The sequence below is a fragment of the Penicillium citrinum genome, assembly GCF_028827155.1.
Source record: "Penicillium citrinum strain IBT 23319 chromosome Unknown utg000007l:1.0-2040159.0:1.0-2041076.0, whole genome shotgun sequence".
NCBI lineage: Eukaryota > Fungi > Ascomycota > Eurotiomycetes > Eurotiales > Aspergillaceae > Penicillium > Penicillium citrinum.
This window is the reverse complement of record NW_026622692.1, coordinates 1787281-1811041: the sequence shown is the minus strand read 5'-3', so window position 1 is coordinate 1811041 and position 23761 is coordinate 1787281. Positions and strand designations below refer to the sequence as shown.

General features: G+C 47.2%; 4 protein-coding genes across 4 annotated transcripts; 2 read left to right on the top strand and 2 right to left on the bottom strand.

Moving 5' to 3' along the window:
- Positions 1-1460: 1460 nt before the first annotated feature.
- Positions 1461-5229, bottom strand: N7469_008343 (uncharacterized protein; the record flags this gene model as incomplete). Its single annotated transcript, XM_056647261.1, has 3 exons — positions 1461-3000; positions 3060-3983; positions 4040-5229. 3 exons carry the CDS (start codon positions 5227-5229, stop codon positions 1461-1463), a joined length of 3654 nt encoding a protein of 1217 aa, XP_056498812.1.
- Positions 5230-5483: 254 nt separating this feature from the next.
- Positions 5484-7142, top strand: N7469_008342 (uncharacterized protein; the record flags this gene model as incomplete). Its single annotated transcript, XM_056647260.1, has 1 exon — positions 5484-7142. The coding sequence occupies one exon, from the start codon at positions 5484-5486 to the stop codon at positions 7140-7142; it is 1659 nt and encodes a 552-aa protein (XP_056498811.1).
- A 213-nt stretch (positions 7143-7355) lies between these two features.
- On the bottom strand, positions 7356-8627 carry N7469_008341 (putative adenosine deaminase; the record flags this gene model as incomplete). Its single annotated transcript, XM_056647259.1, has 4 exons — positions 7356-7544; positions 7631-8297; positions 8365-8507; positions 8571-8627. 4 exons carry the CDS (start codon positions 8625-8627, stop codon positions 7356-7358), a joined length of 1056 nt encoding a protein of 351 aa, XP_056498810.1.
- Positions 8628-19214: 10587 nt separating this feature from the next.
- N7469_008340 (putative 1-phosphatidylinositol-4,5-bisphosphate phosphodiesterase Plc1) lies at positions 19215-22613 on the top strand (the record flags this gene model as incomplete). The annotated part of the gene is made up of 1 exon (XM_056647258.1): positions 19215-22613. The coding sequence occupies one exon, from the start codon at positions 19215-19217 to the stop codon at positions 22611-22613; it is 3399 nt and encodes a 1132-aa protein (XP_056498809.1).
- Between the last annotated feature and the right edge of the window lie 1148 nt (positions 22614-23761).

The window sequence follows — 23761 nt, the reverse complement described above, 5'->3', positions numbered from 1 at the left end:
CAAACTGATAGCAAGGCGAGCAAAGAAGCTCGCCCAGCGATCTCAAAACGCATTTTGAAGACTCGGATGATTCAACAACTTCCAAGGTTGGTTTGAATGGGACTGCGAAAAAAGATATGATAGCTTGTGATGGACACTTCCCATGCACCAGTCCCTGGAGGATGATCTGAGTGACCATGTTCAGCCATGGATAGAAAGGTTTATATAGATTCAAAGCTGTTCGATGTCTATTTAGAAGGAAGCTTGGCGGCCCCTGTATCACCGAGTATCTTCTTGTATGAAATTGACGATCTATGCGCTGCTTACGGGCCATTTTTTGTGTCACGTCATGAGACCATGGCCGATAAAATCTCCCAAGAAAGACGTGAAGTTAAAAAAAAGGCCATCACAAAGTTTCTTTTCAGCAAAAGATCAGCACAAGTGCCCAGTGCTGACAGCAACGGACCTTGTCTTGAAACGAAAATCTTTTATTAAATGCTCCACCAGACTACCTCTGTATGCAATGAACTTCGGCACAAGTGCAGGCAAAAGCAGGTCCCTTCCAATGATATTACTGCTTTTTCCATGAAGAAACTCTCGCCCCCAGACGCCACCGTTCCCTTGTGGACCTTTCTCCAGTTAGTCAACGCCACGATGCCGATCTTTATCAGGGTATGCAGTTACATCTAACCCCCTTGAACTTTCGGCTTTAAAAACGACATATGCGATCGTTTTTGGCCCCAAATGATTCTTTGAGAAATTCTCATCATCCCAAAATTTTCTCCATGTCGATGTTCTACTGCTCAACCCTTCCAAGTCTATTCTTTTCACTTCAACCATTTCTTTTACTTTGTTTTTGAATAGCTGTCCTATAATTTCAATATGTTCGCCTCAGCCGCATTCGAGGTTTAACTCAAAGAGTTTGTAGCAACTAGGTGCTGCTAGGCCATTATTCAAGAAATAGATAGATAAATAAAGCTGTAACACCAGTGAGGGGAGAAATCATTCAGGTCTGCCCTACAATATACATCTTCACGGGTGCTGCTATATTAGTAGCATCACGACTTTATCATAATCCCCAGACTCTCAGTGTGTTTGTCTTTGCACTACCTAGCCCGGACTACTAATAGTACATGACCCCCATGAATGCATCTGATTACCCGCAATCATGTAGAGAATCTATTCCATTTCCTTGGAACTGGAATTGAAACGCGGCAAGTGTGATATTTTATCGGCATCGTGGAGCACAGATTGCATGCTATCCTAGGTTTTATCCAAGCCCTAGAAATAGTTGCTCACATTCTACTTGGCGAGAAATAGGAAAGTCAGTCCCCTTGCCAAGCTCATACTGCAGCTAACATACTTCCAAATAGGCATTCGATATTGCCGAACCGCCCTCATACGTCTGCCAAGGGAGCTACGGAGGTGAAGAACTTGATGGCTTCTTAATTTGGGGTCCAAGAAATGTCTAACTCCCGATATCAGCGTTTCTTTCCCCCGAAGAACACATCGAGCCATTTCCATCCACTTTTGTACCTGGCCAATTCATAAAGCCCCTGCCAAGCCTCAACATTCGGCTGCGTTTCAGGCTTAAAGCCGTACTGCGGCATCTCATTCTTGTCCCATTCCGATGGTTGTGCAATATAATTGCCATCGCCGTTATCTTCCAAATCACATCGTCGTTTCGCACCGGCATCTTGTAGTATTCGAATAACGTCAGGGAAGTCTTTGTATGCTTCCGCCGCACGAACCGGTGGACCTTGATTGCCATCGTACACCAGATTTTGTTCCAAGGCATGGGTGCGAGATACACCAGCTTTATAAGATGCGAGTCCTTCGATATGTGCACGGCGACTTATCTCGGCAGAGTGAAGAGCTTGATCTAATGGCGTCCATGGGGTGGATTTGGATCTATCAAGCTGATTGATACTCCTGGACAATCCAATAGAGAGTAGAAGAGCCAAGGTTCGAGGTTTCCCGCGAGCTGCAGCTGCAGCTAGCGAATCATGGCTATTTTTGTTGTTGAGGTAGTGAATTTCGTAGACTTCTTGCGGGTTAGGACCGAGGGAATCCAAAAAATGCAGCATGAGGTCGTGGCTATTTTGATCACTAAGAACAGCATTATTGGCAATCGAGTAGAAAATGTCTCTCCCACGGCAGTTGGTAGCAGTTGCATTGGCACCCTTCCCAAGCAAGAAACGCCCTTTTTTTTCGGGGGCTATTTCAGCCTCCAAAGCTATTGACAATGCAGATTCTCCTCGACGTGTTTTTCTATTGATATCCGCTGGGGTTGAGTGACTTAGTAAGACATTACAAGCGGCCTCAAACTCATCCTCCGAGTGGTATATTGTCGTTAGCAAGTGCAATGGTGTATCCTCCTCGTACTTATTCGGAATGTCAAGACTTGGCATTGCCTGAACAATTCTCCGCAGGGTAGGAATGTATGATTTGGGGTAGGCCAATCGTGGTCCAGTGATCGAGACCCAGCAATGCAAGACTGTGTCCCCGGCTGACAATAAGGATTCTTTCAGATCAGCCCCAGCAGCCAGAAGTGCACTTATCACTCCTCCATCCCATACTCCCAAGTCAGCGGCCGCCGCAACAGGCGTCATAGGGGGATACCCCTTGTCTTTCGCATTCAAATCTGCTCCGGCCCCAACCAAAATCTTGACTAAATCCGTAAGTTGCATCAAATGATTATCCCAGTTCCCATGGCGGATCCAATAATGCCATTGATGAGGCAAATAACCATGTCTGTCCGGGAGATACTTGGTGATTCCATGCAATGTGTTTCGACCCATTGAGTCAAGGAGCGCCCCTTCTGCACCGTGGGATACTAGATGCTTTGCAATTTCAGAATCGCCATGATATGCTGCCAATGCAAGTGGTGTGGTTGAAGCGTCCATGCCATGATAGAATGCATTGATATCTGCTCCGAAAGAAATGAGAGTATCAATCGCCGTTATATTGCGGAAACAGCAAGCCCAATGTAAGGGGGTTCCATGGGGCAATTCAAATGGACTTTGACCGTTAGCATCAATTTTTCCTTTTTCTTCGATCGGTTATAGAGCAGAACATACTAATGAAGAATCTGGATCTTCTCCGGGAACCCGCCACTGTTGTCCTTGACCACTGGTTCTATCATCGCGTTGATGTCTGCGCCTTTTTCAACCATCCGCTTTACGATGACTTGGATCAAATTTTCTGGCATATTGAATAGCCAGTGCAGAGGAGAAATCTTCTGTAGCGTTCTGCATGATGCACTCGCTCCGTAGTCAAGAAGAATCTCAACAGCTTTGCCTTGTCCTGCTTGAAATGCCTTGTATAAAGCCGTTTCGAGATTGTCGTTATTTATGTCAATAGCAATCTTGTTGGCATCGAGTATTTCCCGCAACGTATCCACTGCCCCATAAGCTGCGGCTGCGTGTAGCAGAGTGTTTCCTTTACGATCAACGATACATCCCCTTTGTTCAATCCAGTCCAGACATTTATCTTTGCTGGTCGCGGCTTTCACATCAGGCTTTGCCAGAAAGGGATCTGAGCAAAAGCCTCCCTTGTCCCTGAATTGGGCTTTAGCCTCCTCGACTTTGTCTTTCAATTTCCCGGGTTTTGCAAAGTAATATCCTTCAGCGGCCGCCTGAACCATCCAGTCGTCCAGTACATCTTCACTGAATTCTAGTACCTGTGCATGGGCCTCCATGATCTGTGCATATATCGCCCTTGCGGGTGAGAATCCAGCTTTTGCAGAGTCGCTCAAGTAGGTGAGCAGACGATCAAGATACAATGGCTTTTCTCCGGTTATTGTTTGGGCCATTCCAAGAAGCACATCTCCTGTGAATGCAGGCGCATCTCCTTCTTTACTCAATGCGTGTTGCATTTCAAGCTCTCTGCGAATGCTTTCATCCAATCTATACCAGAAAAGAGGGCCTTTGTTGTATAACGGATCAATGACGCCTGAAGGGGTGGAATTATTCGTCGAGGGACTTGATTGAATCGAGGAAAGCCTAGATTTAGTAATTAGCAACCATGCGAAGTTTCAAAGCGAAGCAAACCACCATACCATGACCCATATACAGACGTGTTAGTTTTTAACAATGTCTGGTTTGGCAATGGGCGACTACGAGGATCCTCGGCCAAAAGCTTCAGAATTGCTTTTCGAATATCCATCATCATCTCGGAAGGTATATCCTTCTGACTCTTAAATACTCTCATAACGTAATCCCGAACTTGATCTGGGGCTTTCTCCAAATTTGGAGGTTTTCCATCAGACGTAAAGACAGACAAAAGGACCAACGCAAGGCTGTACGCATCAAATTTGAACATTATGTCTGGTGAGAAAGTGCCAAACCTGGAGATATCCCCATTTATCACCTCAGGGGCCAGCCATGCTGGGGTACCTCGATAATCACTTAAGTTAAACTTCCTGTCAGGCACTTCAAGATCGATACAGACTCCAAAATCACTCAACTTGGCTCGAAAGGGGACTTTCTCATTCGGTCCAATAAACACAAGCACATTGTCCGGCTTCACATCCCCATGCACAATCCGGGTATTATGCAAAGCTTCCAATCCATTCGTGGTATCAAGTGCAAGCTGATATCTCACATCCACACTCCTTTCCTCGACAACCAGGAAGTCACTCAGTGGCATCAATGCCTCTTCCATGAACAATATAGGAACAGCCATATCTGCGAAGGGATAATCAAAGCCCCATGCGAGAAGACTCGCAATATTAGGATGCGCACGTAGAACCGGGTTACATAGCGATAGAATCTCGAGTGCTAGTATCCTCAGCTGAAGCCTATAATCCACACTTGCTGCAAAGCGCTGGGTGACTTTACTTGAAAGAGGAACATTGACGCGTTTAATGACCTCTCCCTCGAAAGTAGGATCTTTAAAGACGGTGAACTGGGCACCGGAGCCGATTTTGGTGCCTCGAGACGAGAGATTGATTGATTTCAGGATACGAGGTCCGTTTATCCCAGTTTGTGAGAGGATAGCAGTGAATTGAGAGAGTGTGCTGAGTACTGGAGCAGACCCATTGCTGGTAGCAGTAATGGCGGACTCTAGTGGATCAACCCATGATGAATCGGATCCGGAGAGATTGAGGCTCTCGAGATCAATCTCTTCAAGCTCTGTAGAGTTAGACCAGTCTTGAAGGTCGGAAGGAAGACTTTCACCATCTACAGAGTAGAAGTTATCATCGTCGATGGAATTGAGAATATCATCGTAGGAGGAGAGGTCAGCCATTTCTTCATCTGGCTTTCAAAACTTGACGAGAAAACAGACAAGAGAAATGTCATATTTCGTTTTCTCTGCAGAGCTGCGGGGCTTTTTACGAAGAAGCCGTTAGATGTCCAACTGATTTTGCCTATCCCAGTTAGTTATCGCTTAGTGCTGACTGGGGGCTTTTGGCTTCAATTTCAGCCCCTCCAAGATGTCAGCAGGTTCTGATCCCTTCGCTCCTGTCAATCACATTCCGCTTATTTTCATTTTCAGTCACGATGGACTTTTATGGCACGGCGGTAACGGCTATAACTCAAGTTTACCAAGTCACCGTATTCATCCAAGGTGTCATTTCAGACGTCAAGGCATTTGATGATGATCGGGCCGAAATACGAGTCAAGTTAAATGTCCAACTTTCCACTCTTATATTTTTCAAACGAAGCTTCTTTCATCCAGATCATGGATTGATGCTCCCGGGGAAAGCGGATCCCTTCATTGCTGAGACCGTAAAGGATCTACTGGTGCAAATGCGAAAAACACTGGCAGAGTATGAGATAGTCGCTGCGAAGTACGGCCTCGTGGATGATGAATACAAGATTGAGCCTGAGAAGACCAAGGCCCAAGAATCTTTGCTGGAAAGGGCTAAATCAAAGGCCAAAAGCCTCAAGCTCAAAGGTTATGACTGGTCACTCTTCGATAAGAAAAAGCTTTATCGTATTCTGGAAGCATATACCAAATGGTCTGGAGATCTGCGTAATCTGATGCAGCATATGTCTCAGGACACACTTGCTCGGATGGCAGAAAGTGATAGCCAGGGGATCAAAGATAGTGGCCTCGATCAAGTGATGAAGAGGCGCGAGTTGGTTGCAACTAAAGCACCGGCAGATTATCAGGGTTTAACTGGTACCATCACCGAGGAAGGAAAACCAACAGGGGAATTCCAGCTTGGGAGATGGGCTGGCGCTGACTATAAAGACACGCCAGTCATCATTGAATATCACGAGTATGAAAGTATGCTCAAGCGTGATGACCTCGATGAAAGTGTAATCGACGAATTCAAGGAACCTATTCGCAACCTGGCTTGGCTTCTGCAGAATTCAACTTTCACTGACACATCATCAGGGTCTTTGGATCAGCCCAAAATCTTTGCTCTAGAATGTATTGGTTTTGTCGATCAGCCCACCGAAGAAAGATCCGTGTTTCTCTACAAACTTCCTGCATGTGATGGTGAAATAGGGACGTCTCTCACGACTCTTCATGCTTTCATCAACGCTGTGGATAGCACAAACAAGCGGCCCCTCAAGAGACCCTCACTCAATGATCGATTCAGCATGGCGTATACCCTTGCCTTGACGATTAGCAATGTTCACGCCTCCTCATGGGTCCATAAAAACATCTGGAGCAGGGGAATTCTCCTCTTCCTCCATACGCAGTCCGGAGTCAACGCATCAAACCTGTACAAGCAGCGACTGACACCAATTCCAGGAAGCAGAATTGTCTCCTATCTAAGTGACTGGGGCTATGCACGCTCTGAGCAGCAGCACACAGACATGCAATCCGACTTTGAGATTGAGCCGAATCTCTATCGTCACCCGCGTCGTCAAGGTCGCCCAACGCAACAATTCAATCGCTTACATGACATCTATGCGCTGGGTGTAGTACTCCTTGAGATTGGGTTGTGGGTTACTCTTTCCAGGTTGATGGAGGCGAAGATCCGAGAAGCAGAGAAGAGTGGAAAATTACCGAGGCCGAGACAGGTGCTTGAAGAGTTGGTGGCGTTGGCAACTATCAATTTACCAAAGGAGATGGGAGCTGGATACACTAAAGCGGTGATTACTTGTCTCAATGGTGACTTTCGCGGAACTGATGGACCTACTCTTGCTGTTGACTTTCAAGAGAAGGTAATAGATGTGCTCAAGGGGGGTGTCGAGATTTGAAGGAGTAGATTAATACCAATAGTAGCAATCTCGGAAAGATGATAACTATAGTGTACTTGAACGTTTTCTCATTAATCTGTGTTCTGATCAAATACAGTTCAAGCCTCGAAGATACAACTTTTTGAAGATTTATCTATCACTTTTATCAAAAAGACCAAAATTGAATGATCTCCCAGAGTTTAGCGTCATTGGAGTGAGATACACACGTTGATATCATGCCCTGGCGAAATTCACCAACATCTTTCTCAGTCTCTCCTTCTCCTTTTCACCCCCGAATATGGAATCCACCGACCTTGTCGCAATCCTAATCAAATCCACACGATCAAGTCCAAAATGCTGCGCAGCAAGAAGATACTCATTCGAGACAGGACTGCAAAAGAACCCAACGTCATCCGTCTGCTTCTGAGTCAATATCATCCCTAAACAAAAACCGCGACAAAAACAATGTTTCAAGAGAAATACTTTGAAGGAGTTTGGAGTAAACTAACACACAACGCAATCGGACAATCAGTATGTCTCCACGTCCCAAAATGATGATCCAAAAAGTCTCCCTCGATCAACTTAGCATGCACGTTGCAAGACATGCATAATTCCAACCCAATCCGACGGCGAATAATCACCTCTTTAACCTCATCGGGGACATGAATGACGTGCCCAAGTCGATCAGGCTGGAAAGAAAGCAACGCCTCCAACTCAACTGGTGTCGCAGAAGCGCGTGTCTCGGCAAAGTGCAGCGTCAGTCCGAGTCCATGGCTTTTGGCACGGACGAATGCATCCCGGTAAATTGTGACGTCGCCTTGCGTCGGGTTTCCGCAGAGGTCGACGCCGACAACCCCGCGTGGTATATTAGTGATGGCGAGATCGATGATTTCGTTTGCTTCTTCGGGGGTTGTGCTTCCTCTATCTATGGCGAGAATGAGATATACGGACATTTCTTGTGTATTTGTTTTGAATTTATTGATTGTGTCCAGAATTGTATCGAGGTATGCTTCTCTGCTTATATTGGCGCTAGGATTAGGTCGGGGGATCGTTCTGAGCTCTAGATAGCGAACGCCATCGCTGAGAAAGTCTTCTAATAAGGAGTTTGTTGCGAATGCTATGCTTTCTAGGTCATTGCATAACTGATAAATGAGCTTTGAGAAGACTTGGAAGAAGCTAAACAGAGATGTGAATTATTCGATGCGCGTGGATCCTCAGTTTATTAGATATCAGAATGACATACGTTTGAAGGGTGTAGTCAACCTTTCCCGGGGGCATGAGAATAAGAGGATCTTCGATTGGAAAATCGGAATCTTGAATCTTCTTTCGCTGCCATATTTCATGAAGACATTGGCGACTGATACTGCCACTCAAGTGGGCATGCAACTAGACTTGATCAACTTGACATTCTTCCAACGTTAGGTGGAAAAGTGCGTCGAGAATACCCACCTCGACCTTCGGTAATTCCTTTGTAAATTCTACATCCACAGAGTCCAACTGAGCCATAGTGGTTGTACTCATAGCGAATCCTTGCTAGATGTCTTCGAGCTCCCAAGATATTCAAAGTGACTGCCTGCTGAGGGGAAGCAAAGGCGGAAATAACATCCACCGCCAATTTTCAACCGCTTCAAAAAGCATATCGACTCGAAACGTCCCATCTACAAACTACAATTATCCATTCAAATGTGAAAGAAAGTCTTCATTTGATACTTTTATCCCAATCCTACAGTTTCTCAAGGCTATCTCAGGCATCAAGGCTCTTCACCACACGAAGTCAGTCTCGTATTTATGGATGTAAGGGTACCGTATCTCCCACAATTTGGTAGCGAGGAGCAACCAAATCTGACAGGTAAGACAACCTACCAAAATCCCTCCAAAGAACTCTCTCCCAATCACCCCGATTTCCGCTATAATCTTTACCTGGAATTCGGAGCCTTTTACCTTACCACCCTACAATACTCGTACTACACTTACCGGTGGAATCCGAGCCATTCAGATCCAAGTCCTTCCCCCGGTATTGTATGTGTGTAATGACGTTTCACATTAATTGGAAATTTCCAAGATATTGTTGTAGCGATATGAAAAGTGGAACGAGACTGGAATGTGATCTGAGAATTTGATTTATTTTTAATGATTTTTTTCGTGTTAATTTCGTGTATACACCAGTCAAAGCACAGAATGGCTATCTTCGCTACATGTCCTGATTCTAATTAAGCAGATTTCCGCATCTCGTATCAAGAAATTGGTGCTTAGTATATGCGCAAATTAGGCAATTTGCGCGAAACGCTTGACTGGGCGCGCAACGGTTCGTGTTGATAGTCCCGGAGTGCCGGTTTCGCATGTTTCAGACGCACCCCGTCCTGACTACTGGGAACACTCTATGCATGCCATAACAGGATTGACGTGGGTGGGATGGGGGAAAGCAAGGGGAAACCATCAAACATGAGGATCAGAGGAATTAACGATCGGACAATCTTAACGATTAAATGCCGTGTTTCTAATTGCTGGATCCCGTCATACCCGGAGTTCACAACAGAGAGCCGGTTAGGAACAAGACAAGATCCACAAAGGTTGATATGATACGTTTCGCTGGTTATGGATCAAACGATGGCTGCCAAGGCCGCGGGAGAGAAAGAGCGTTGACAACGATCTGAGGCTATCCGGCCGTCCCGCGCCGCGTCCTTCATTTCAGGCCGGTGCGAATCGCGAATGTCCAAGCGCAAGGTCGCGCAAAAAGTAAGGAACTTGAAAAAAAAAAAAACAAGTATCGTTAATGAGAAATCAGGCTCTATCGATAATTGGATCCAGCCGAGCCTCAGTTCTGCGTACGTAGTTCAGCTGATGAGGGGTTACAATGCACTTGCCAACGCATCTTGTTGTCCAAATGACAAGATCAGTGACTGCAGGTAAGACGTAACAGTAGACAAGGCTGTTTCTTTCCACTGCATTCTGGAAGCCACGTTGTCCACAGCGGGAAGATAAATGGTCGTGGCCCGCTCAAGCGGAGTTACCCAGCTATTTTCAGCTCCAGATCCACGATGGATCCACACTGCCGTGATAATGTTTCCGTTCCAGTCCTAGTTCTTTGATTGGGGGCCGGGACCGGAGTTGTAAATAAGCTAAAGATACGTTTAGTTGGCCATGAACTCGAGTCGAGTGCTTCAGGTAGATCGAGCTCAGAGTTTTCTCGAGAGTCCACGCGGCCCGGAATTTCGAAACGTCGCGAATCCCCCACAGATCGGCTATACCATTAGCTCATGGATTTATGAAACGCCGGGGAATAGTTGGCTAGAATGATCGATTCGGGATCCTTGTAATGATACTCTGCTGCTTGAACCTTTTTCAGCTGCAACTTGCAAATGAGGATGTTCTTGCTGTATCAAACAAGATAGACTCTGGAGACTAGTATAGTCGATGCAGCCACAGGAGTTAGGTGACACCAATTCGGCGATTACCACGGCATAATGTGATCTTGAAGGAGCGTATGGTATGCACTGAGGCTGAAAGAGCCTCTATACATCTCAAAAAAGCGGGGCAAGGCTGGAACCAGGTAGTAATACTCTCTCTTGGACACGATAGTCTTCCGATCCAAGCCACGATATCTACTCCACTGACCGTTTTCGAGGCCAGTATTGCTATAGTGGTTGAAATAGAAGCGAATGTGACCGCGGGACTCATGTACTCATGTACTGGGCAGATAGTACGGAAGGAGGTCCTGGTATTTGGAAGTATCGTTTGCACGTGGTTGTCTGGATTCTGAAACTGAACTGGTCATACGATTGGAGCTCGGTGATTTGCCGTGAATATGCACTGCTGTCGATCTCATATCATATGGGCAAGGATGTACATCGGGAACATGTAGCTCTTAGCATTGGAAGAAAAGAGCCCCGTCGAATCGCATGGCCTTTCATGAGCAAGTTTTTCCTCGTTGGAGATAGTTCCGGATGAGAAGCTGCAAGTCGTCATTCATGCGGACATCTCGAGACAGGTCAGATGGTTGATGCCTACGGGATGTAGCAAGCGTTGGTTAGATTCACAAGGAGTAGCTACCCATCTTAATGCGAGATATGCAGCGGTGAGAGAGCATCATGAGAGACATCATCCCACGCTGGCTTCGCGGCGGCATAGGATGCGATGTATACAAATGGGACATTTCAAACAGGGCCGAGCTCAAAAAGGAAAAGGCGTCGTCACTCCCTGTCGGTTACACTATCTCGGTGCGAACCTCCGAATTGCATCTGCGTTCACCCTTGTAGCGTCGCACCCAGATGACGACCCTCCTTGTCAAAGGATCAAAGAAGGGACGAGGAACCGGATATCACGGATGATCTTGATACGCCCGACAACGGACGTGAAGTGATCTCGGTGGAGTTCCAATTCGACCTGAGACTAATTTCAGCCACGCCACGGGATTCAGCAGTCAACTGTGACCTCCACTGACGGCGCGGGCAAGTGCATTTCATTGACCAAGGTCACGGTGGGGTGAGGATGACAGGATGACCCTCTTGCATGAGAAGGCTGGAGAGTGGGGTAGTATAATACGGGAATAGATTAAGCATCGAGCATCGAAGACGCATCGAAGCGTCCGTCGAGGGGGCTGAGCCGGAGGTGGCTGCAGCATGAGACAAGCTGCTGCTTGTGAGACAAATCTTGAAAGTGGGTTTTGTATTCACGTTGTGATTGTATTGCGGTTTTCACTTTCCTGGTCTGTTGTGTTGAGGTTGGGATATATGTTGTTATTGCCTGGTTGAGGATAGCTCAGATAGGTGCATGAACAGGACCAATTGGACAGTGACACTACATTTTTGAGGAACTTCAAGCTGAAATTTAGGTCGGACAGTGGCAGGAAGGCAGCAGGTACATAATTACCCCATACAGCACGGCTATACTGTAGTACCTTCGGTGCTGCTGTCAAGTGCAGGATGCATCAGGGTTGGTTCATCCTTCTCAGCCCTTTGAGGGGAGAAATTCCCCGCTTAGGAAGGTCAGTGATTCAACTCAGCCCTTGGGAGCCCTTGTTCAAAGGCGCGATGGTTCCATCCAGTTGGGTCGCCAAAAATGCAGTGGCCGTGCGAGAAAAACGGGGAAGTGAGGCGAGGAGAATGGTACTATGCGCCATGCTCGTACATTGTACACAGTGTTTGGTAGATCGACTTTTAACTGCCCATTCCGACGGAGAGGGAGTTAATCTCAGGAATGGAGATAATTCACCCCTTCTCTCCTGAAGATCGGACCCTCTCTGCAAGAGTGAAGGGTGATGGAGGGGTGGGTGTGTGTAATTTCTTTCGATTAAATTAACGATATCGAGTGTACCCCTGAGTTTCAACGGTGTGAGTGGCTAGTTTATGATCCCCTGGACAGCCCATTAGCTCTTGATTGCAGGCGATTATTGGTTGTGGAGGGAACCGACTGAGTGGGTGAGAGACTGTCACTGGAATCTTGCCGTATTTTACCATCGGATGAATACAGATGCGTACGGTATTATGTGTATTGTGCGTAATGTGTGTGCTATGCTGTGTATTGTGTATTATGGTATGGTACGAACGGTAGTCTCGCGTGCGTCTTCATGATGTCATCGAATCGACTCGAACTGTCATCAAAAGATACAATTGAGAAAAATCACGATATTGAGTATATACGAGAATTATCACGGAAGGAATCCTAGTCATTATGATTAAATGTAGTCAACTTCGGTTACAAGATAGAATTGTCTGTAATACATTTCGGGCACTAAATCCCTCAGGAGATACAAAGGGGCCATTATAAGCAGGTAATGCCAACTTTCTTTCAAGTGGTCGACTTGACCACTCTCATAGGGCAGAATCAGAGAAAGCGGGGGGAGTTGACTAGGGCTGCTGATCGTAGCAAGGAGCGGCTGCGAGATACGGCTTGGTAGTTTGTATTATTACTTACATGCTGTACATGGGGGGAGTATGTACTTCTCCGGACATTTCGTTCCCAAATAGGTCCGAGTCCAATCTTTGGCATTGTTGCACATCTATACCATTTGTGTTACTACAGTAAGCACTCTACTTTAGTATCAGTACATACAGAGTAGTTAAAATCAGTTAAAATCAGCTCATAGGTGAACAACCTCGGTCAACTTGGAATCCCAAAAACTACTGACTAGTATGATTTACATAGTACTCTGAAATTTAGTCATTCACATCTAAGGATGTCACTCAAATTAACACTACTGCTTTGCATACGTCTGCACGATGGCTAGCTAGCCATGTTGGGCAATGAATACGTATTCCTCCAGGGCTAAAAGTACAGCCTTGTCCATAGTCGATACTGTACTGTGTATAGAATACATTACCTACGTGAACGACCCTGTCAATGGTGGATCCCCCGGTTCTCAACAGCGCAACATTAACCTCCCCCACTCAAGCCAATGGAAGAACCCAAGAACCTTGGAAGGAATCCTCCCTCGACTTTTAGCGTAAGACATTTCTTCTCCTTTCTTTGCGACAGAACTATGCCTTATTTGGTCTATTTAAGTCTTTTTTGTCTCATCCCGGTTATCACGGGCGCTTTGGGAGGGGAAAAGAAAGAAAAGAAGGCCAATTATATTCTAAAGACGAATGAAAACTGAGAATTAAAACAATAAAATCATAAAAGAAAAAAAATAAAAAAAGCAAAAAGTAAATATAAAATGGAGAGGGGTCACGGGAACAAGCGCCCGGGTTTCATGCATTGGGCACGTCACAACACGCCAAATTAAGACCCGCGACGGGACAGCCATTTCGAATGCTTTTGCGATTGACGATTCATCACTTGCTGGGCTGAAGGGACTTGAGGAGATTACTCTAGCGTAGTAGAACCACTTCCGATCATCCTGACTGCCCCCCCTCACCCCCATTCGTTCACCCCTCTTTTCCCGCGGATCAACAGGATTGTCGCCGACCGTCGACCGACTCGGGATTTATACTGAGCGCTGACTGGTCTATGTCACCACGATGGAGATTGCCAATGTGTGAATAGGAGAGCGGTCTACTCAAACTACCCGACACGATGTGATTAAGTGCTGGACGTGCAATGCTCTGACCCTTCGGCCCGCAGAGCACCACCAAAGCACGCAAGATTGACATCTTGCCTCACTCTACGGAGTAATCCCCCCATGGATGGGACTCTGTAGTAGTAGTAGGTCAGAGTGGCTCGGGACCCTCTAGCCACGTGTGATGAGTGGACAACTGGAGTTAGCATGACGATAGTGTTGATATCGCTGTTCATATTGGTGCGGTGTCGTGGGCCCCAGAGTCGAGCTCACAGGGACATGTTAAGGCAATAGGTATATCACATGCAGTACTATAATATATACAAGTTACTGATAACATCTCAGTGCATCGATTCTGACGTCTATTCTACTAAAACTACTGGCTAGTACCCAGTAACTAATAGTATACTCCATACAGTACTGGTCATTTTATATCGTCAAGTTCACATTATCAAGTACACCGCGACAACCGCCTTAGTGTAAGACAGCGCACGGATCGATCGGAAAATACAAACTTGAAGATACTGAAGACTCGGACCAATAACCCCAAAGAATAAGAAGTCAGCAAGGCACTACCATTTCGAATCTGGTGCAACAAGCGTGAGTCATATTGGGATTAAATTGGATAAGTTTGTACTAGTTTGTATGGAGTACTGCTACAGATGAGAGAGCTAGGCAGTCGGATTCTTGCCGTGTCGGCATCATGTCAGATTACCCCCCAAAGGGAACATTCAAAAGCCATCTCTCAAATCGAATCGTTATCGCATACTTACCCCTAGTTGCTGACAATGTGTAGGCGCTTTGGCCGACGGCCAGCGTAATCTCTCGCCTCTCCATCTGGAGACCTGCAGTCTGCAGTACTGAGGAGGGGTTGATAAGCCTGAGCCTCGACAGCGTAGGACTGTGAATATCAGCCCGGGTCCGACGGATGCCCCCTCAACGAGATCAAAACACAAAGAACGACAGAAAAAAAAAAAAAAGGAAACGTTGAAGCACGACAATGCCAACGCATCAGGTAACGCGGGGGTGAGAGGGACCCCGCACAAGTTCTGATCGCATTCACCGTCTGCATGTACTAAGCGGTTGGTCGCATCCTGGAGAGGGGATCGCGTCTTGTCTGCTTAACGACACGAAATGCATGCAAGTCCGCAGGTACGCACTTGACGTAGTAGAGAATATTCGCGCGGTCGCATAGTCCAAAGTCCAAGTTTGAGTCTACTATGTTTACAATACTTACTATGTACTCTCACGAGTAACTATTCTCTAGGTAACTACACAAGGTATGGAGTACTGTAGAGGTAAAAACAAACCCACTTGGTTCAAAATTATGAGGACTAACAAACCCTCGACGGAATCTCTGTTGAACTCATCTTTTGTACTTTTCGCACACTCCACCGAGGGTTCGTCAGAGGAGAAACTAGTAAGACCCTCAAACTCTTCCAAACCTCCGGCGATCCTTGCGGATCCACCATTTTGCACCGCCCAAAACGTTTCACTGCCACAGCCTCACCTGTCTTCGGCCAAAATGACGGTGTACACCGCGATCCTCTCTGCTATTCTTATCCTTTCTTTTGATTTGACTAACGGGTCATTTCTCCTCCATTGGTTTCAGCACTCTCTTTTGCGGTGTACTTGAAACCCACCCCACTACACGTTTGGGCCGAATAGGAGGGAATAATGATGTGCATCGTGATCGACCGTCTGTGGCACAGCCCACACACGATTTTTTTTTCTTTTTTTCTTTTTAATTAAATCTCCCCTGGCTCCCGGTTGAGCACATACTAGGTCATCGTGAACAAGGACTGTAACACACAATCAAAACCAAAACCAAAAGACAATAATGGTAATAAACTCTAGTAGATGTGTTTCCTTTCGAAACAACAGGGATGTTAAATGTCGACCCAACGATTAAGTTCATTCAAGTTATGGAGGCTGTCTCCGAAAGATCAAAACGCAAGAATCTGAGGGCTCCGCAAATATTCCCCCGGGGACCAGCGTGTCGGTGCTGGGCAAAATACATGGGAGGTACATAAGAATGACGGCGATGTGGGCCGCGGTAAGGCCAGGTATGCGCTATACAATTGAGTATGAGGAGTATCCATCAAGGAGGGTGGAAGATGGGGTTTGGATTTGACTAGAGACCTACTATCACGCAAATAGGTCTTCCAATGGATAAACACTTGATGACTATCTATGTACGGAGTACAGAGTCAATCTTCTCCGGACGAAAGAGTGCGAGCCTGGGACTCAAATTCATGGCTGGTGTGGGGGAACTGGAGCCCGGCACATAAGCGTGGAACTATGGAAGTCTGAATGGAATAGACTGTGAAGGAATTCTCCACTGGAAATACTCCGTCGCGAGATCCGATGCCTTTCATCCCTTTTTCTTAGTGTCCATCGTACACACCGCAGATATACTTCGTATTAGTACAGAGTAACCTAGTGGGCTCTGACCAAGCGTCATTTCTGTTGCCGGGCTTCTCACATCTGAAACACTGATCGGCTCCCAGTTTGGTTGATGGCATTCCCCAGGAATTCTAAGGATCGGCCAATGACATCGAACTTCCTAGATCTGCCCATCACAGGTGGGCCACAGTCATTCCACATCGTCATCCCATATCCTAACCCAAACCCAAAGGAGACCCCTGGTCTTCTGTACGCTGATAGGCACGATTGTTGTCCAGTAGACTGTCTTTCTATCTCCCCCTCCCTTTTTTGAAGTGTCGTACTAGCTAGGAGACACTCCGTATTGTATGGTGTACAGAGTGTCATGCCCTATGGATAACCCTACCCTATCCTATCCGAGGTTCATTCATACCTAATCCCGTAGAAAGTTGCGGCCATGTTCTGTGGTTCCGTCTTGGGCTGTGATCCGTGGCCATAAAGGGTGCTGTTGCTATGCGTTGTTCATGATCTTCGCATCTTTATTTAATTTGAGGTGTCCCCTTGTCACCAACTCCTTTTCGCCCCATTCTCGGAAAGATCCCTTGATGTCGGTGGCTATTTGATACACTCTAAGCCTCATCTCCGTGGGCTATACATAGGCAAGGCATTTTCCATCTTACAGATAATGCTACTTTCATCTTCCGGAATTCAAATTTTGAAGCCTTGCAACATCTGTTGGTTCTATAAATCATCCAACTTTTACTCTTTCCTTTCCTTGTCACTACTACGGAGTACTATAAGTGACATACGAATATTCGCAAGATTGCACTAGTACAACGTGTACATCTTGCAACACCTGAAACATATTTCTAATATCCACTCGAATCCCCTCAAGTCAATAAACTCGACATTACTCGACACAAGTTGACTCAAAGATAATTCTTTCTTTGTCTCTACTCTCTACTCTATACTGTACTCCATACAGACCACGTGCTGCCAAGCAATCACAAAACGGTCATAATTACCCGTCACAAAATACGGTAAATACCCAGTGGATCCTTGAGGTATTGTCATTCGATTACCGCTCCACCCCAGCTTCAATCCCAACCCGGCGGAATCGCTGGGAATTGATTCATTGATTTCATTATTTTTCATTCCCTTCCTCTCTCGCTCCCCCCCCCTTCTTTTCCTCATCTCACACTCCTCGAATCTACCATCCCCTTATTTTTAACGCTTTCCTCGCCAGTCATCGCGACTTTCATTCCAATCTCAAAAGAACCGATTTTTCAAGGATCACGCTGGTCTTGTCCTTCCCTCACCCTCACCCCCGTCGCATGATCATCACGATTCCCGCTGCAGGAAGCAGTTCTAAAACCCACATCGCATACCGTCTTCTACTGGCCACCACGTAACCGTGCAGCAAATACCGACGGATCAGCTCACTGCGATTCTGCGAAAATTAGCACTAAAAAAGCGAAGATAATCCAACATCAGCGAGTCCTCCAGTTCGGTCCAGTCGCCGATTCCTCGTCTTTCCTCTTTGGACCGCCTGCATCCACTGCGTTGGCAAGTTTCGCAATTCACATTCCCATCGCATTCGCCTTGAGTTGCGCCGCAAAAAAAAAGAAGGTTCCCCTACAACCCTTGTATACGGGTACTCCCATCGCTGCAACACACTAGTCCCGAATTGTGACCAATCGCAATCGCCACATCGCGACACTAGAACACATACCCTGCTTATCGTCCTTTTTTTTTCTTGGAATTTTCGATTTTCGATTTTTTTTAATTCCTTGTTGAGCTGTCGCCGCCTGTTTCCGAACACGCGACTGCAATATCTTTTTGGGGCTCTTTTTTGGAACTATTCAGGGTTGGTATTGCATGCGCTGCACATCTAGCGATTCTTGATTCGCGCCGCCTCTCCACTTGTCCGCTACCGACCATAAGGCACCTGCGTGCACCCTCGTTCGTTCACTTCGGTTGCGCGGTCAATTGGCCCATATCGCAACTCCCCTAAGTGTGCAGCAGCAGCTTTCCCCACGGACCGGTAGATCGACAAGCAGAAAGAGGGGTAGCATTGGTATCATTGGGACGTTGCTCATAGTATCAGCCCGGCCCCTAAAGAAGAAGTCATACCTGCGGACCGAAACCTTGAAAGTTGGAGATCATCCCTCCCCGTTGGGATTCCTACTGTGACGTTCTTTTTCGATACGCTGGTTATTATCGGAGATTCTTCTTGTCGTGAGAAAGAATAGCTGATATCGCACGGGGCCACTGCCCGTTGCAATTGCTACCAGGGACTTTTTTTTTCTTACTTCTTCTTCGACTTTACCTTCTGTTCCATCATCTCTAAATCCCTCATCTTTCCCTCCTTTATCGGCCTTGTCTCGTGAGGCGCTCTCACACAGGGTTCTCCGCATTGCATCACAACTAGGCCAAGATGCAGAGTTCAATAACCCATCATATCTGCTAAGGACGTGGCTGAACCATTATCTTTCTTACTGTGTCGAGCCATACCACTTTTGATTCTTCTGGCTCGGATCCCTTACCCAAGAGGATCCTTGCAAACTTTGAACGCCTGGCTGGTCCCTTGTGTTGTTATCGCTTCGCCATTTAAAGAGTCCAGGTGACTCGGGATTTAGCACGGTTCACGAAAAGACTTCCTTACACCTATTGACAGCTGAGCTGTCCGGTTTGACATCAGATTAGTCGCCATGGCCTACGCTACAGCAACTTCACCTCCGGCTCTGGATGCCGAATCTCAACCAAGCTTAAAACTTTCCACATCTCTCCCTCGATCAACCTCTTTATACCATGCTTCCAAACCTTTCCCGCCAAACCCGACACCTCCTTCTGCGCCTTCCTTTACATCCTCGCCTACAACCATTCCTCTTTCATCTTACCCCGGCCCAGGTACGCCAAATGCCTTAACTCCTGCCGGTACTCCTCTTCAACCCGCGAGCGAGGGACATCGTGGTCGAGTAGCTACTCTTCCAATTCCTGCTCCCCTTGAACTTGGCGAGTCTATGATGGTTGTCCCCGAAACTTCTGGTGCCATTGACCCGGCTGCTCCCTCCAAGGCCCCAGGTCTCATGCGCCGTATATCGCGAGGCGCCGCCAACAAGCTCACTCGAAGACGACAATCCGCTACTCAGAATGATAAGCGGGATCGTAGCTCTGGGCCAGTCATCATGCGCCGACGCAGTGATAGCAAGACCAGCAACCAACCCACTCGAGACAATGCGTTAGAGTCCAGCAATGAGGACGAAACCAGCGAAGCTTTGGATGGCCTCGGCGCATGGGCCGGGTCTGAGCCGTCCAGTCTACGCAGTGAGAGCCGAATGATGTCAGCTCGTGAAGTGGTTGGCGGCTCTGCTGTCGCTGTCGCGCCTAAAGTGGACTCTGCTCTTCACAGAGGAACCATTTTGACTAAAGTGACAAAAAAGCGCCGCAAGCAAGTTCGCTTCTTCTTGGATCTTGATTCTGGGAAGGTCTTCTGGGACCCTTCTAACCCTGCGAAGCGCTTCTATATCGACGACATCAAACAGATCCGAGTAGGTACCGATGCGCGCAACTATCGCGAAGAACATCAGGTATCCGAAGATCTTGAGGATCGTTGGTTCACTATTGTGATTGCAGACTCTGAGCGCTTCAAGGGCAGAGCTGTTAAGACTCTGCACTTGATTGCTCCCAATGATCGCATTCTCGACATGTGGGTGACTACTCTTGAGCATATCTCCCGATATCGGATCGGTCTCATGGCTGGTCTCGCTGCGTCTGGCCAGAGCGAAAGCGTCTTGCAGGCCCACTGGCAGCGCGAGATGTCCCGACTTTTCCCCCAGGGACCTCGACCAGGCGAGGAGGAAAGTCTCGACTTTGGCGCAATCGAGAGTGTCTGCCGCAGCTTACATATCAACTGTTCGAAGAACATGCTCCGAGCACAATTCACCAAGGCTGACGCCGCTCGTAATGGCAAGTTGAATTACTCCGAGTTCAAAGATTTCCTTTCGCGTCTGAAAGAGCGCAAGGACGTGAAGGAAATCTTCAAGAGTTTCGCGGAAGACCCCAAAGCAGGCCTGACTCAAGATGAATTCTTGGCTTTCCTGCGCGATGCGCAAAAAGAGAATATCAGCGCAGACCGAGCACAGTGGATTGCTCTCTTTGAGAAGTTTGTTCGGAGATCAAAGCAACGCGTCCCATCTGATGCTTCATCGGACGTCAATCCTCTTGCGCCGCCAGCCCGCATGAATCTCGACACTTTTTCGGCCTTCTTGGCTTCGCCCAGTAATGGCATCTATGCCTCACGAGCTCCTCAATCACGTTTTGATCGACCATTGAATGAGTATTTCATTTCTAGTTCTCACAATACCTATCTTCTGGGCCGTCAAGTCGCCGGTGCCTCAAGCACTGAGGCCTACATCAGCGCTCTGCAACAGGGATGCCGCTGTGTGGAGATCGACTGCTGGGATGGTGCAGATGGGCGACCAATCGTTTCCCATGGACGAACTATGACGACTAGCGTTCTTTTCGCCGATTGCATCACTGTCATCAACCGCTACGCCTTCATCTCCTGCGATTTCCCTCTCATTCTTTCTCTCGAAGTACATTGCAACCCAGAGCAACAGCTGGCAATGGTCAAGATTATGAAGGATACCTTCAAAGAGCAACTCATTCTCGAGCCCCTGATGACAAACTTCTTCATTCTTCCATCTCCGGAGGAACTCAAGGGACGAATTTTGGTCAAGGTTAAAACCTGCGACGAGACCACCGGTGACCCTCGTCAGGATACGGTTAGCTCTGTTGGCACTCATGGTCGCAAACGTAGCGCCAGTTCGCCGTTTGTTCGCCCAACACCTCCCGAAATTTCTCTCACCACTCCTCTCCCCTCACTCTCCAGCCCGCCAACCATGGGACCGCAGGACAGCATTGGGCCATTGATCACTCAGGATCGACGCTCGCTCACAGCGACAAGCATGAGCAGTGCTACCGAGGATAGCGACGGTGCACTGATCTCCGCGCACAATGAGAAGAAGAAGCGACGTCGCCAAAAGAGCAAGATCACCAAGCCTCTTTCTGACTTGGGTGTCTACACTCGCGGGTACAAATGGCACAGCTTCAGTTCTCCTGAGAGCCGAAAATATAACCACATCTATTCTTTTGCGGAGCGATCGTTCGAGAGTATCTGCCAAACTCATGACAACAAGGCCGCTTTTGAGTCCCACAACACGAAGTATCTCACTCGAGTTTATCCCTCCGGATTTCGCCTTCGTTCTTCCAACTTTGACCCTAACAAGTTCTGGCGCCGCGGTGTTCAGATGGCGGCTCTTAACTGGCAGACCTACGACATCGGCATGCAAATGAACCAAGCCATGTTCGCGGCTGGAACCGATCGCACCGGCTATGTCCTCAAGCCGGACTGCCTTCGCCTTCCTGCGCGGGGCCACGATAACGAGAAGCGTAAGACGGAGCGACGACTTGTTAAGTTCTCTGTCGATGTTATCTCCGCCCAACAGCTTCCACGTCCTCGCTCTATCGGTCCCGATGACAACATCAACCCCTACGTTGAGATCGAGATTTTCAGCGCTGACGACCGCGGTCAAAGCCTGGCTTTTGGTGAAGGTGGCATGGACGCTTCCGCTCGCAGTGGTATGTCTGGTATCGGATATCCACACCGCCGACGCACCAAGATCGAGCAGAGCAATGGCTATAGCCCTGTCTTCAATGATCGATTCAAGCTCTCCTTGGAGACTAAATATCCAGACCTGGTCTTTGTTCGATGGACCGTTTGGAGCTCTATGGACGGACGCAGTGCAGGGAACAACAACAGTATCCAATTGGCCACTTTCACTGCCAAGCTCACCAGTCTTTCCCAGGGTTTCCGCTATCTGCCACTCTATGACGGCAGTGGTGATCAATACCTCTTCTCGACTTTGTTCTGTCGCATCGCCAAGGAAGATCCTATTCCTGCCCAGCGATTGGATATCGAAGAGCTTCGAGCTGAGCGCATGGGCATTCTGCGCCAGATTGGCCAAACGGTCTTCAAGCGCTCCTCATCCACTGATCGCGAGAAAGACCAGACCCAGGAGCGCAGCGATCCCCCCTACACCCGATGAGAAAGATAGCTCTCCAAACCTTACACCGACAGTCTCCACGGCATCCACTTCATCATTTGCACCTTCTGGTGGGCTGTGATTCAAATCAATCACCATAGGTTAGCCCTATCTAAGGGACTTCACTTTGACCATTACGATTTCTTTTTCTTTTCGATTTTTCTCATCTTTTCGGCTATCATGCCATGGCATTCTTTTGCATCTGATGACATTCGTTTCATCATTGGGAAGTTTTCTACTCTGTTACCATTGCCATTGCCATTACTATTGCCATACCCGACGCAGCGATACCCCCTCCTCGTTTTTTTTATTTGAAATGTGTCTGTATAATCCATTCTGTCACGCTCCCCCGATGATTCTTGTCATCAGGGGTGTAATCGTCTTCTTTGTTCTCCTCTTTATCTTGCTTTCATCTCGTTATCTGTTCAGGGTGTTCAATGACTTTTATCTGATTTTAATTGTTTCTGGGGCATGGGGAATCTGATTTCGGCGGAACAGCCACTTATCCATCGCATTTGCGGGAGTCTCATACTGGGAAAGATCATCGTGGCTGGTTCACCGGAGCGCTACTCATCAACTACTTATTTGGCATCTTTCGGGCATGAAGGGGCACACTTATTTCCATTCGCATAAGTCGGCTTTCTTTGGGGAAAGGGCCACAATTTACTTGCCTTGTTTTGTTTCTCTGTTCTTTGCATAGCCCGAGTTGCTTTTGTTACTTTTCTACCTTTACTATACTTTTCTCGGCTCCTCATTCTTTCTCTATATATTGCCTTATCTTCCCTGTTTCAATGGGAGTGGGCTCGAGTGGGTGCGGGTCATCACCTACTTGCCTGTCGTTTGACATATACTTTTCTCTTCTACCACATTTTTAACTTTACTTTTATTGCGTGGTTTCATAGATGACACGCTTGGTGGCATGGATGTCATACCTTTCGCACATCGCTGGTTGTCATAGATCTTAGCATCATATTTCATTGGGATCACGGTATTCACTCAATCAATTTTTACAAGGAATTCAAGGAATTTCCTTTTACTTAAGTCTTGTCAATTTCCAGTACATTTATGCCCGTAAGCTCTCTTATCTACCACTGAACACTTACTAATAGTCAGATTCAATACGTGATTATCACTGAACGCATCAAGCGATC